The sequence below is a fragment of the Nelumbo lutea genome, chromosome 6 (genome assembly GCF_056320005.1).
Source record: "Nelumbo lutea isolate HS-2025 chromosome 6, American lotus-T2T, whole genome shotgun sequence".
In the NCBI taxonomy this organism is placed as follows: domain Eukaryota; kingdom Viridiplantae; phylum Streptophyta; class Magnoliopsida; order Proteales; family Nelumbonaceae; genus Nelumbo; species Nelumbo lutea.
In genome coordinates this window covers 1,253,900-1,269,511 of record NC_142689.1, presented here as the reverse complement: position 1 = coordinate 1,269,511, position 15,612 = coordinate 1,253,900, and the positions used below count along the sequence as shown (strand labels likewise).

The window sequence follows — 15,612 nt, the reverse complement described above, 5'->3', positions numbered from 1 at the left end:
GAATAATCTTCTATTTCTTTCATTCCATAAGACCCAGCAGACTGCAAATGGGACGCAGCTCCACATGATCTTTGCTTTCTTGCTCCCATTAAATCTTGGTCAAGAGGATAACTCTATTGTAGACGAAGGCTGAAATAAGTTCATTCCAAATAGAAAGAGTTGCACCTAGCTTTACAAAACAAGACAACCTAAAAAGCATAAACTGAAACAGATTATAAAGACTGAATTTCAAGCACATTCCAGAAGTTCTCCCCCAAATCTGATCTATTGACTTCGTCAAAATCTGGAAGCACCCCAACCCAATCTGCTACAAGTTTCCCCACCAGAACAACCAGTGTTTCAGTATTTTTAGCTTTGTCTTCAAAAAGCCTTCTGTTTCTTTCGTTCCACAGGACCCAGCACATAGCAAAGGGAATGCAGCTCCAAACTATCCCTGCTTTCCTGCTTCCTCCAAATCTTGGCCAAGAAGAGAAAATTTCTGCTGTTGACCTTGGCTGAAATACTATTTGCCCGAAAGAGAGAAATAGAATTTCCGAATGATGTTTGCAGTCTTACAAGAAAAGAATAGGTGGAATACAGTCTCTTCATCTGAGCAGTACAACACACAGAAATTTGCTAATCAGAATACTCTACTTTTTTAAGTAGTCGACTGTTAAAATACTGTCCAAAGCGACTCGGGATCTGCTACCCACAAGTTGTATCCACATCCATACCCACAGAGCACCACCACCATGTATTGGGAACATCTTCCCATGAATGACAAGGGGGATATTCCCAATGCACAGTTGTCATGTCTCGTGGGTAGAGATGTGGGAACATCTTGTGGGTAGCAGATCTGAGCTCGTCCAAAGCAACCAACCAAGCAAATGCTTCCACTCTAGGTAGAACAAGATTCCCCCAGACACCCCCCCTCCCACCCCCATATGATCTGAGACCAGCTGATCCTTCACCAACACGAAATATAAGGTTTTCACAGTGAACACTCCATTCTTGCACTCTTTCCACCACAGACCATCCCTTGAAGAGGATGAAACCTTAACCTTCTGTAACTTTTCTGGCAACTGAATACATTCTTCTATCTCCTGATCCAGCAGGGGTCAGGGGTCTTCTGAATCTGGGGAACCAGACAATCTGATCTCCCTCAGTTCAAAGCTTTGATAAACTTTAATGTGATGCTCAGTCAACTTGTAAAGCTTCAGTCACATATCACACAGATTCCCTACTTCACACCACTCATCCTCCCAAAATCTTATCCTTGACCCATCACCCAACCTAACGGTCCTAACCGATTCTTTAAACTCTTGATTGAACAGAGCATTATCCCTTTCCAGATACCCATAAGACCCATCACCCAACCTAACGGTCCTAACTGATTCTTTAAACTCTTGATTGAACAGCATTATCCCTTTCCAGATACCCATAAGAGTTGGAGACCTCCCTCGACTCCCACCCAAACCTCACCAACCCGTACCTCCCAACTACAATCCTCCTCCAAAGAGACTCCATCTCCCTTTCTAGCCCAAACCTCCAAAGACACTTATCCAAAAGGGCCTTGTTGAAAATTTTGACCCTCCTAATACCCAAACCACCATTCCCTTTTGGCCTATATACCTTGTCCCACTTCACCCAATGAAACTTCTTAGCTCCCCCAGCCCCTTCCCACAAGAAATCCCTCTGAAGATTCTCAAAATTTTCCGCCATCTTTGCTGGAATCTTCAACAAAGACAGATAATAAATCTGTAAACTAGAAAGAACACTCCTAACTAGTGTAATTGTGCCCCCTAGAGAAAGATATTTTGCTTTCCAGCTCTCCAACCTCTTCTCCATTCTTTCAATTACTGGCCTCCATATTTCTACTTTAGAAGCTTGCCCTACTGGAAGGCCCAAATAAAGGAAAGGCAACTCCCCAACTTGTCATTCAAACACCACTGCAAATTGATCCAGCTCCTCCCTCCTTACTTCCTCACCCCAATCAGCAAGCTCTTAGCTAGGTTAACTTTCAAACCTGTGAGCATCTCAAAGTTAGCCAAAATGGCCCTAAGATTCAGCACCTGATCCACTGAGCATTTCTTCATGTGGAAGAAATAGGTATGGTTGTGTGGGGAATATCCTTACTTGACCTGATTAGGAAACCTTCTCCTATATGTATGTGGAGCTGTCAACATTCTAGATCGACCTAACAGACCTGAACTGGTCATACAAAAACCTGCATGCATGTGTTGTGGAAGAGAGAGACAATGGGGTCTGGTGTGTATTCTTATTGATTTGGGACCAGACCAACCTTAATCCAGCCCATTTATATGCATGTTTGCTTGTTGAGTTGTTTAGAAAGAACTTGAACAACCGTTGTGTCTTACACATGGCAACATTGTTTGAGGTGCAAAGGAACTCTATCTTTTCACTCCCTACTCATGGAAGAAGTTTCAGCTTGAAAGTCATAGCCACACACAATTTTAGAACAAGTTCTTTTATGTGGGAAGCTTTGAAACTTTTTTTGTAACCTTGAACAATCAATATTAATCATGGAAAGTCCAATACATGGTGGGGTGTATGCTGATTGGACAGTGGAGTTGGGCAGGTTGCTTATCCATAGGGTCCCTATCCAGGTTTGGCCACATATCCCTCCATGTGGCAGAAATTAGGCCAACTCGTATAGTAAAGCTTTTTAATTGGGGCATGGAAGAAGGTTCTTTAGTTGAATCAAATAGGGAATCTATAGAGACCTGCATATTTCTTCCATGTGGAGTGTGGCCAATCCTAACCATCCATTGGGCCTCTGAATTTAAATTGCTAACGTTTTTACTCTTTCATTTTACATCAGCTTATAGTGTCCTTGTATTGAAGGTTTGCCCAGTTTATACTAGTCATCTTGGCAAACCCACTCCCCCCCCCCCTCCCCAAAGAAAAAAGGAATGAAAGAAAGGAAAGAAAAAAAAGAAAAAGAAAAAGAAAAACAGAAACTACAAATAATGGATAAGAATAAGGAAGAAAAATAGAGTAAAAATACAAGTCAGTCCTTCTCTGCTCAACAGTTGTGATCATTACCATCCACAATATGCCAAAAGATTGTTCTTTTTGTTTTTTTTTGTATTTTTTTCCCTTTTTTTTCTTTTGAGAAAGAGTAGCTTCATTAAAAAGCATAAACAAAGAGGACATACAAGCTGCACAAGAAAATCAAAGACAAATATCCCCACCAAGTGCCTACTTAGACATTATGTTGTGACTATACAAAAAATACAAAAGACATTCCAGCCCATGATTTAGCTTATGTGTCAGCTACCAGATTAAGACCCCTTGGGATCCTATGGATCTGGGCATTAATCTGAGAAAGAAGTTCTCTAATTTCATCCAGGAAATGTGGTAATCTCTGTTGAGTTGGTCCGAGTTATTTTTTATTTAGTTAGGAAGTTGTTGGGCTTTAGGCCCATTAGTTAATGTTTTTTTAAGTTGTGACTGTTCAGCTATATTAGTAGCCGCCCTACTAAGGGCATCCTTGTAATATCTCATCCTTTAAGTTAAGTATAAATATAATGAGAGGTAGGTGGCTAGGGTTAATTATGAATCCTGGTTGACTTCCTACTCTTTTCTTCTTCTCCTTTCTTCTCTACTACTGAAATCTTCATCTTTCCCCTCTTTCCTTTCACAAGAAACTCGACTAAATCTGCAATTAGTTATTTTTACTTGGTATCAGAGTGGGCCGAAGGTTCCTTGAAGTTGTTCTCTCGTACAACCCTAGATCGGCCGACTACATGGTGATTTAAGAGGCTGATTGAAGCTCTCAGGTAAGCCCAGTTTTTGGATTTTTTTTGGTGGATCTGTGTGCTCTGTAGCTGGTTTAGGGTTTCTCATCAAAATCAGGAAAAGCTGGAGAAAGGGGAAGAGTCTTGTTTATGTTGGACTCTTCAATTTTGACCTAGGAAGTGGTGTCCTAATTTTTTAGGGTTCCTTGGAGTTTTTTGTAAGGGGTGATTCAAGTCCTGCCTGATTTGGATGCTTCTAGAGAGAGCGACTGCCTCTTCTCTCTCTTCTCCTGTCCCACAGAAAAGGAATCTTTTGTGGGAAGAAAGTCTAGGGCACCAGAAAGGTGGTGTTGGTTCCAAAAAAGTGTTTTGTTTGATCTTGTTGCAAATTTCAGTTATTTTCTTTACATTTTTTGAGAAGCATGGAGGGCCACAGAGTTGAAAATAAGCTCGGGAGTGAAATGGAACCAGTGGGAGGAGGTGCTGGAGACCCTTTTGAAACTGGGACCATTACTACAGTTAGGTTGGATGGTGCAAATTACTTAGAATGGTCACAATCTGCAAAGATGGCTATTGGTGCTCGTGGGAAATTAGGGTATATCACTGGTGAAGAGGTGAAACCCGAAACTAGCAACTCCCGGTGGGTACAGGAGAATTATATGGTGATGACTTGGTTGTGTAATTCCATGTTGCCCCATATAAGTACAATTTTTTATGGGCAAATACAGCTAAGGAAATATGGGATTGGGTTGTAGAAACCTATTCACAGAGGGAGAATGTTGCTAGGGCTTATCAGTTAAGAAATCAGATTATTTCTACAAGGCAGGGAGATAGATCTGTTGTAGCCTATTTTTCAACCCTTAAAACCCTGTGGCAGGAGATTGACCATTTAGAGACATTTGCTTGGGAAACCACTAAGGATGCAGCTAGACCTAGCGGCCCGGCCCCCAGACAGGCTTGAACAGGCTTTTTGGCCCGCGGGCTTAACCTCGGGCCAAAAAGCCCTGCCCGCATAAAATTCGAGCCGGGCTTGGGCTTTGCCAAAATAGCCCGGCCCGAGCCCAACTCGGCCCGACCTATAGTTAAACCTAAGTAAAAACCCTATGTAATGTCCATTTGAATAAATTTTTTGATTTAAGAAGGTTGTTGATTCACTTGTAGGCCCATTATTCATTTAAATAGGGGAAAAAAACATCTGAATTAAAATAGATAATGTTCATTTCAATAGGGAAAAATTCGAATTTCTTTTATTAGGTCGGGCTTCGGGCTTTTTATCAGGGCTGGGCTCGGGCCTAACATTTTTCTATTAATAAAGAGTAAAAGCCTGGCTCGAGCCTAGCTCGGCCCGGCCCATGAACAGGTCTAAATGCAACTACCTATCAGAAACATCTAGAGAAGTATAGGGTGTTTGAATTTCTTGCTGGCCTTAATCCTAAGTATGATATTGCACGACAACACCTTCTTTCCAGGGACAATGTTAGGGTTGTTCACGGGTCAGGTTGGGTCGGTTTATTGGGGTTTTCCCTACCAACCCGACCTAGTCGGGTTACCTGAGGTGGAAACCGAAACTGACCCACTAAGGCAAAACCGACCTGGTTGGTTTGAGTCGGGTTGGGTCGGTTTCGGTTTTTCTCTTGTACAAAAAGGACAGAGAAGCCTAGAACTAGAAGGAAATTTATTTGAGAAGATGGGAGAGTTGGGAGAGCCAAATTCAAAAATCAAATGATGTCTTGAGTTGAGGACTTGAGGGGGGCGGACCAAGTTAGAGAATAGAAGAGAAGACAAAAGTTATCAATAAAATAGAAAGTCAAACTGTTTTATAGAAAGAAGGCTGAAATATTTATATTTCAAGAAACTTTCTAAATTCTAATCTTAGGTAAAAAAGGACACCTAATTCTAATTGTAATTGCCTAATGGGTGCCTATTTGGTATAAAAGACTATAGAAACTAGGATAGATACAATTTAGGTAAAAAAGGAGACCTAATTCTAATAGAAGACAAAAGTTATCAATAAAATAGAAAGTCAAACTGTTTTATAGAAAGAAGGCTGAAATATTTATATTTCAATAAACTTTCTAAATTCTAATCTAGGTAAAAAAGGACACCTAATTCTAATTGTAATTGCCTAATGGGTTGTCTATTTGGTGTAAAAGACTAGAGAAACTAGGATAGATACAATTTAGGTAAAAAATGACACCTAATTCTAATTGTAATTGCCTAATGGGTTGCCTATTTGGTGTAAAAGACTATAGAAACTAGAAGACTAATTGGTTCGGTTCGGGTCGGTTTCGGTTTTCACACAAGAAAATCGAAACTGACTCGATATATCGGTTTATGAATTTGCCCAACCCGAAACCGACTGGTGCTAATGAAAACCCGGCCGACTCGGGTTGGTCGGTTTGGTCAGGTTGGGCCTTCTTATGAACAACACTAGACAGTGTTACTCTCTCCCAGGCATATGCCTTTGTGTCAGGGGAGGAGTGCAGGATAGATGTAATGATGAAAAACCTTATTCCTAATCAGTCTGCCATGGTAAGAGCTGTGAAACCTAAACAAAGTGGAGATTGGGGTGGCAGTGAAATCAAGAAGGAAGATAAAAGAGATTTGATCTGTGATTACTGTAAGAAGCTTAAACACACAAGAGATACTTGTTGGAAGCTTCACCCACATCTTGTGCCGACTAGATTGAAAAATAAGAAAGGAAATGCATACATGGCAGTTACTGGTGACATTCCGGCCCCTCCTACTATAGCTGCTCTGGAGTCTGTTGCAACTGCTACAGTAAGGGCCGAACTTGAGAGGTATGGGCTACTTGTGAACCAACGGGATACAACCAATTCCAGTTCAGCCGCAAGTGGACAACAAGGTACAGGTGGCATTGGTGGAGTTCACTCTACTTCCTTTGCTCACACAAGTAGTTCACACATCACTGCAAATTGTGTTTCTACTTCAGGTAAGGAGGGACCTCCTTGGATTATAGATTCTAGAGCCTCAGAGCACATGATCCAGAGCTCTACTATTTTTTCAACTTACCAGCTCTGTTTTGGCAATGATAGGGTCTCCACAGCTGATGGATCCCATGTTCTTATTGCTGGGAAGGGATCTGTCAAGATTAGTGATTCTATTTCTCTACCCTCTGTCCTTCATGTTCCCAGATTGAGCAATAATTTGTTATCTGTTAGTAGTTTGACTAAGAACCTGAACTGCTCAGTAAAATTTTCTCCTGGTCATTGTATTTTGCAGGATCTGGATTCAAAGAGGACGATTGGGAGTGGTCGTGAAGTGAATGGAATCTACCTCCCAGATGTACTTCCTCCTCATCAAAGTCATCATGTCAGCAGGGATAGTGAATCAGGGTCTGTGGATCAAATTATGCTTTGGCATAATCGTTTGGGCCATTTATCTTTTTCTACTTTGAGATTTTTGTTCCCAAAACTTTTTGAGTATGTTAGCTTGTCAAGTCTAGAGTGTGAAGGTTGTCAGCTTGGAAAGCATTGTAGACATTCATTTAAACCTAGTAATAAAATATGTTATTCTTTTGATGTTATTCATTCAGATATGTGGGGCCTTTACCATGTTCCTTCTATGGGAGGCTTTCGCTAATTTCTCTTATTTATGAATGATTTCTCACGATACTCATGGATTTACCTGATGAGATCCCACGATGGAGTACCATCCTTGGTGAGGCAATTTCATCAGGTGGTACTAACACAGTTTGGAACAAGAATAAAGGTGTTTAGATCCGACAGTGCCAGGGAATATTTTGAAAGACACTTTGCCTCATATCTATTAGAATATGGTGTTGTCCATCAAAGTAGTTGTCCCTACAGTCCACAACAGAATGGTGTTGCAGAAAGGAAGAACAAACACATTGTTGAGATTGCAATAAGCATGATGATCACATCTACAGTTCTAGTTCGGTTTTGGGGTGATGCAGTTCTCACAACAGTATACCTGATTAACAAGGTGCCCTCTCATATACTTGGATTCAGCACCCCATTCAGTCTCCTTTTTCCTCAAGGGAGATGTTTCATATTCTTCTCAGGGTGTTTGGGTGTGTCTGCTTTGCACATATCCTTGGTCCTCACCGCTCAAAGCTTGATCCCAAGGCAAAGAAGTGTGTCTTCCTTGGATATGCAGAGAATTAGAAAGGGTACTACTGCTATGATCCAGTCTCTGGGAGCCGGTATGTTACCATGGATGTCACCTTTTTTGAACCCACGTACTTCTTCTCAAAGAATCCTTCTCAGGGCGAGTGTTTTGGGGAAGTGAGTCAGTAGTCTATTCCTCTCCCAGTTCCAATCCCTGTGTCTACTCCTGTGCTAGACCACCACCCTGTGTCACCTACCTTGCCACCTCCTTTGCATTCTGCTTCTCAGCATTACTTACGACAGAGACTTCACAAGGAGGTTGATTCCACTACAGCAGAACTCACATCACTTCCTGTCGATTCCTTTGAGACTCCATATTCGGTTGACATGGATTCAGGTATTCCTCTTGGTCCTGCTACTGTTTCAGTTCCCACTGATCCTACTAACACCGTTACAGATAACCTTGATCTTCCTATTGTTCTCAGAAAAGGGAAGAGAAAATGTACTGCTCATTGTATTTCACAATACTTATCCTACAATGGACTTTCTCCTTCCTACCGTGCTTTTCTTTCCTCTCTTGAGTCAGTGTCTATACCCAAGGGTGTTAGTGAGGCTCTCCAAACCTGAGTGGAAGACAACTATGCATGAACAGATGGTAGCTTTGATTAAGAATAAGACATGGGATATTGTGGATCTACTAGAAGGCAAGGAGACAGTTGGATGTAGATGGGTTTACACAGTAAAATATAAGGCAGATGGAAGTATAGAAAGGTACAAGGCAAGACTTGTTGCAAAAGGGTACACAGACCTATGGCATTGATTACTTAGAGACCTTTGCACCAGTTGCAAAGATGACCTCTGTTCGGATACTTCTTTCTATTGCTGCCTCATACTCTTGGCCCTTGTTTCAACTTGATGTGAAGAATGTTTTCCTAAATGGGGATCTGCAAGAAGTGTATATGGATCTTCCTGTTGGCTTTGACAATGATACTGAAAAGGGAAATGTATGTAGGCTTAAGAAGTCACTTTATGGCTTGAAACAATCTCCCAGAGCATGGTTTGACAGATTCAGAAAGGCCTTGATTGCTTTTGGCTACACTCAGACTCAATCCGATCACACCTTGTTTGTGAAGCGAAGGGGATCTTTGGTGTCAGTCCTAATTGTTTATGTGGATGATATTATTGTCACTGGGAATGATCTGAGTGAGATTGATGGTCTGAAAAGGAACCTATATAAAGAATTTGAAATTAAAGATCTTGAAGAACTGAGATACTCCTTAGGCATTGAAGTTGCAAGATCAAAACATGGAAGTTTTATCTCTCAAATGAAGTATGCCTTGGATCTCCTTCAAGAGACAGGGAAGTTTGGAACAAAGGCAATCAACACCCCTATTGATCAGAACCATAAAATCAATGCATTAGAAGGTGAACCAGTAAAGGATATTAGGAGATATCAGAGACTTGTGGGTCGGCTGCTATACTTGTATATGACAAGACCAAACATTTCCTATGCAATAAGTATAGTAAGTCAATGCATGCATGCTCCACGAGTCCAGCATTGGGAGGCAGTTGACAAAATTCTTGATTATCTAAAGGGACACTCGGGCAAAGGCATATTGTTTACTGATCATGGACAGTTGAAACTAGAGGCTTATACAGATGCAGATTGGGCAAAATGCCTTGATGACAGGAGATCAACGTCAGGAGTGTGCACCTTTGTTGGGGGTAACCTTGTCTCATGGAAGAGTATGCAACAAACAGTGGTGGCAAGATCAAGTGCTGAAGCCGAATACAGGGCCATGGCACATGGAGTTTTAGAACTTCTCTGGATCCATTCCCTGTTAGAAGAAATTGGTGTATAGGCAGAAGAACTTATGATGCTATACTATGATAACCAGACAACATTTAACATTGCCCATAACCTAGTCCAGCATGACCGAACTAAGCACATTGAAGTGGATAGACATTTTATCAGAGAAATGGTAACTTCTGAAGAAGTTTGTCTTTCATACATTGCTTCTGATCTATAGCTCATTGATGTTCTCACAAAAGGTGTTGCAAAGAACAAGCTAGAGCATGATCTACGCAAGTTGGGAATGTGTGACATTTACTCCCAATTTGAGGGGGAGTGTTGAGTTGGTCCAAGTTTTTTATTTAGTTAGGAAGTTGTTGGGCTTTAGGCCCATTAGTTTATGTTTTTTTAAGTTGCGACTGTTCAGCTATGTTAGTAGCCGCCCTACTAAGGGCATCCCTTGTAATATCTCATCCTTTAAGTTAAGTATAAATATAATGAGAGGTAGGCAGCTTGGGTTAATTCTGAATCCTGGTTGACTTCCTACTCCTTTCTTCTCTACTGCTGAAATCTTCATCTTCCCCCTCTTTCCTTTCACAAGAAACTCGACTAAATTTGCAATTAGTTATTTCTACTATCTCCAATGGCCACTGTCCACATTCTGTCTACGAGATATCATTTCTCAAATCTCCTTTAATTGTTATCAATTCAATTTAGAGGAATTTAGCAAATCTCAGGCAAACTTGGAGGGCTCTATCTTTTGCTTCTATGGAATCAACCACTCCTATTGCTCCATTAAAAATCCAAGCTATAACTTTGTTAGCCTTAAGGATGATCTCACCAATACATGCTGTTCTAGGAGACCCCAGGTTCCACATGGAACTTCCATCAAACTGTTATTTGTATTCAGTACGAGAGATGGGCATAGGAGCTGGTCTTGAAGAAGGTTCCAAATATGTGGATAGGATGGTCTTTGGGAGACTTCTACTAAGATGTAGAAAGATATGTTGTCCCACTTGGCTGGCTCTCCATACAAGCTTTATCTCCCTCCCTAGCTAGAGGATCTGCAAATGGAGTTAATAAAAGAAATCCGAAGTCCTGATTAATTTTGCTCTGCTTGAGAGAAACGTCAAGAGAGTTTCTTTTCTTTTTTATAACTGTAACTTAAAAAAAAAATCGATTGAAGAATTTTCATTTAAGTATGCAAAATATGTAGTAGTAAATAATTTAACATGATGACCTCCTCAATTATGTAGATTACCAAAGAAACAGAAAACACATGGACCAATGCCTCACAAAGTGTCTATTGAATTCAATCTGGCTCATTTCATTAAATTCTTTATAAACCAAAGTCTAGTCCATAGAGTGTATTAAATGTGCCTTAAAATTTTCTTCTATTTCCTTTCTCCTAGAACCCACAAAAGACTCCAAGTGGGGTAATCCTCCAAGGTGAAGTCAACATAAAACATTCTCACTTGGAACTAAGCAAGATATGACAAGAAGGGAAACATCCAACGAGGAGCCTAAACCGACCAATCAATTGACAAGGAACTATACCTTTTACTTTCATATTTATATTATATTTTTTAACTAATTATTTACTTGTACAATTTTTATCACCTTGTGTTGTGGCATAATTTTTGGAGGTTGACATGCCAGATGCTTTTTGGATACCCAAATCCTCTAGTCTACCATCTACCTACAAGATAAATAGGGCGCAACCCTTTTTTAGGTTATAAACTATCAGCATCCTCGGCTTCTGTATGTAGCACATGGCGATGCACTTGACTAATAGTATTCTCTCTCCCCTTTAGCTGTTCTTGTATAAGAATTTTGTGTAGAGCCACAAACCATATTCCCCCATATTTTTGCTGCTCAAGAAGTAGACTTCGTAACCCCCTGATTTTTTAGGTCATCTTCCTACAAACAGGTCCAGTGTTAGGCTGTCAATAATAAGATCATGTTGTAGGTATATAGTGTTCATTCAGTCCCTCAGAGAACATTAAACACTGTATTGGTACCACGTGGATGCATGTGAACAACCTATAGTTAACTTTCCTTCTGTGATGAACCCACAATGCACCATAGGCCTGCGATGAACCCGCAGCGCGCATCGCAGAACCATGATAAACCTGTGGTTCATCGCACGCTCTCGATGAGCCCACTCGTAGCCCGAGCCAAGGCAAACCTGGGCCGAACCCGCGGTGAGACCTGCACATGCTCAGACTTGCAATAAACCCTCAACCAGCGCGACGCCATGGCCTGTTAAGGAAGTGTCCGAATGCCACTTATGCGTGTAGCGTCGAAGGAACGAACGTGGCAAGGCGCCACGTAGGGCTAACAAGACGTTGCCCGCCAAGCGGTGACGTCACTAGCGCCATGTCAATTAAGTAAGGCATACAAAAGGTGGTGGCACACGTGAGTAATGAGGGCTCCTTAGTGAAAGGAAAGCTGATCCTCAGGAAGATCCCCACGAGACACGTGGCGAAACCCCAGTGGTGGTGCACTTAATGATTTACAACAAACACAATATCCCCTTTCCTAACAGGAGATGAGCACCTTTATTTCCTACCTTTTAGGATCTCAGGATCTTCCCCCATAAATAGAGATCCTCCTCTTATTGAAGGGCATTCAGCTATCAAGTATCCTCATCATTGACTCCCGGCTCTATCATTCCTGCTTAATGCCCTAGCCTCAGATTCAATCCCCTTTACCCACGGTCTTTCTCTGTCTTTCAAAGAGACCGCCTCCTCAATCTAGTCACCACCTAACCTATACATGAATTCATCAATCTCCCTTTGCAGCAGAAAGCTTCTGATTGTTGTGTTCCACTTTGTCCATCTCTGATCATCAGATAATGTAGTGCCCACTAATTTTTTTGTTCCTTAATGTGCCTAACCTGTAAAGTTGGTGTAGAACTGACTGCTCTGATACCAAATCATGTGCAATAAATTGAATGCAAAAAAAGGTTTTTAGAGCTAGGTAAAAAGGTTTAGAAGGGATCAGGAATGAAACTGGGGCTGATAGGTATGATTGGTTGGGTTAGGAAGGGTCTCGGGCTTAGCCATGTGAACTGCAAGTGTGTCTCATAACTGTGAGACATTTCAGTTTGAGGGAAACAAGTCTAGAATTGGAAATTTTCAGATCTTGTAAGTAGGTTTAAAATGTAAGGGTGTAGGGACCAATTTTGTTAGAGTTCTGGGTACATCCTTCACAAAAGGACAGCAAATCTCATTGAAAAGAATATTCAGATTCTGGAAACTAGTTCTTTAGTTCCATACTCATGAATCAGAAATTCTACAGAACCCTAGGGTTCTAGTTCTTGGTTGTCAATGCTTGAATCCTGAGAAAGATAGTTACCTTGTAGAAAGTTTTTCTTTACATTTTTCTTGTATCTCCATTTCTGTTCTTGAATTTGATCTTCTGTATTGGTGTTCTATGGCAGGTTACGTCGAAGCACCTTAAAGGAGGGAAGGAATCAAAAATGGATGTTCTAGTTATGGAGAATCTTCTTTTTGGACGGAATGTTACAAGACTTTATGACCTTAAGGGATCTTCGCGGTCACGGTATAATCCAGATTCAAGTGGAACTAATAAAGTTCTGTTGGATCAGAATCTGATTGAAGCGATGCCAACTTCTCCTATTTTTGTGGGAAACAAGGCGAAGCGGTTGCTGGAGAGAGCTGTTTGGAATGATACTTCTTTTCTCGCGGTAACCTTAAGAACCAATCATTGATATTAATGGGTTCAAGTATTACATAAACCATTTACAAATTAGGTTCTTTCTCTTGGTGGTTTTGGCGTTGTACTCTAACTGTGTAATTATAGGTTTCATGAGTTCTGAGGTACCTGATGCCGAAACTAAGAGGGTCTTTAAAAATTTCACCTTTAGTCTAGGCAGATTGCAAACCATGCCATGCTCCAATAGTGATTCAACTCCTTTGGGTTTTAGACTTTTAGTTCAACAAAACTTTTCTTCAATTAAAGTGACCCAAGAAAAAAATTAAATAAAACAGACCAAAAGTTGGGCTACTTGGTGCAATATATCTAGGTTTAAAGCAGCATGGTTTCATCTAATTTTGTTTGCATATTCCTGAACAGCCCAGAGTGACAGCTTTAGGTTAACTGAGAGAAGACACAAGTAGTGGGGATCAGTCTATTGAAGGAAAAAGCTAAGGCTGATTAGATTATTGCCCCATCTTTTTCATATTTGTTTGGATGGTCTGCAAAACTGTTGGCAATGATCTTTTGACTAGGTTGACCTTAGCATTGGAGAGAAGCTAGGTGGTTTAGGTAAAACACTGGCTTCATCTCTCTTTTCCTGAAGTTACCGGAAAGGGTGCATTAGATTCCTTCCCTTGATATATCCTGTGAAGACTCTAGGTTTCCTTTTGTCTTTGGTATCTTGAATGATCATTAATCAAATTGACATTCTCATAATCACTTTGGGAAAAGGGAGAAATCTTTCTATTTTTATTATTGTGTATTCTGCAGTTTGCTGGAATTGGCTGACACCTAGTATCCTTAACTGGCTGCAAAATTTTGTTTTTTCCAAGTTAAATGTTTTTGAGGACTGCTTTGCAGTATGTCTTTTTGATCTGTAATTCACATTCATTTCATGGCAGTCCATTGATGTAATGGATTACTCATTATTGGTTGGGGTGGACGAAGAGAAGCACGAGCTGGTTCTTGGGATAATTGATTTCATGAGGCAGTACACATGGGACAAGCACCTTGAGACGTGGGTGAAGGCTTCAGGCATCCTTGGTGGGCCAAAGAATTCATCTCCTACTGTAATCTCGCCTAAACAATACAAGAAACGGTTCAGGAAAGCTATGTCTGCATATTTTCTTATGGTACCAGATCAGTGGTCCCCTCCAACCATCATCCCCAGCAGGTCTCAATCGGATCTCTGTGAAGAGAACACACAAGGTGGGACCTCCTTTGAGTGATGGTACAAACAAGTTTACCTGTATATGTCTGGATGTAAGTTGGAAATCAATGATCTCTCTTTTTGTTTTGTTTATTTTTTCTGTTTTTCTTTCCCCCTTTTTCTTTTCTTTTCTACTTGTTGCCTTTTTTTTTTTTTTTTCTGTTTTTCCATTGTAAATTTTTTGGATGGAAGCCTCATTGCTATTCTTAGAAAATGTATCAAAAAATTTGATAGAAAGAGCAGAACAAGGTTGGCTGGCTAATGCCAAGAAATTCTCGACGAGGTATAAATATTAAATGACCTCTCGGTGAGTTAGGTGTACAAGAACATCTTTGTTCATATTCTTATTTTACTTATAATATATATCACGTTATACCGTCAGATTTCTCTGCATGGGTTTGGTATTGGTATTACATGTATCATTCTTCCCATTTCCAAGGAGCTTCTCTGTTCTGATTATTTAGGGTGTTTTGGATCGAGGTTTCCAGCAAAGCCTAACTTAACTCAATTGGATAATGATACAGATTTGTTTTCCTACATTGCATTTGCAAAACGGCGAAATCTCCGCCATTGTTGCTAGGCATTCTTAGCCTTTTGTGTGATTCTCAAATGAGAAGTGTGAAAGTGCAACCACCAGATATGCCCTTCATTGTTTTATGTAGTAGGAACAAACTTAAAGACCCTGAATTTCAGGCAAGGACGTTTGTACTACAGATTTCTAAAAATATATATATTTGATATTTGGTGATACGCCTGATCTCCCCTAGGGGCTGTTTTGAGTAGCTCGGCACCACACTTATAACCCCCCTCTCCAAATTTGGTGGTAGTGGGATTCGAATCCGGACTTGTAATAGAATAGGAGATATGCAGGGAAGACATTTGAATTTGGTAATCAGAAACAGTGATCTTCATTTCTGGACTCTGAACCATATGTCTTTCTATTGCATTTCTGATCGTCTGCAAGCGGCCCAGTTCCAGTAAATATTCATGATTACTCGAGACCAGAAGATGTACATGACTAGATATAATATAGGTAATAGGTGCCATGCATATCAT

The 15,612-nt window shown here is 40.6% G+C and overlaps 1 protein-coding gene across 2 annotated transcripts in view; it reads left to right on the top strand.

The window, feature by feature from the left end:
* FAB1B (phosphatidylinositol-4-phosphate 5-kinase family protein) overlaps nt 1-14,937 on the top strand; it is a 35,658-nt gene extending 20,721 nt beyond the window's left edge. For both annotated transcript variants that reach the window (XM_088949960.1, XM_088949961.1), the window contains exons 11-12: nt 13,069-13,335; nt 14,249-14,937. In XM_088949960.1, coding sequence (XP_088806086.1) covers nt 13,069-13,335; nt 14,249-14,575 — 594 coding nt within the window. In that variant the 3' untranslated portion in view covers nt 14,576-14,937. The remainder of the gene's footprint in view (nt 1-13,068; nt 13,336-14,248) is intronic.
* The last annotated feature ends 675 nt before the right edge of the window (nt 14,938-15,612 follow it).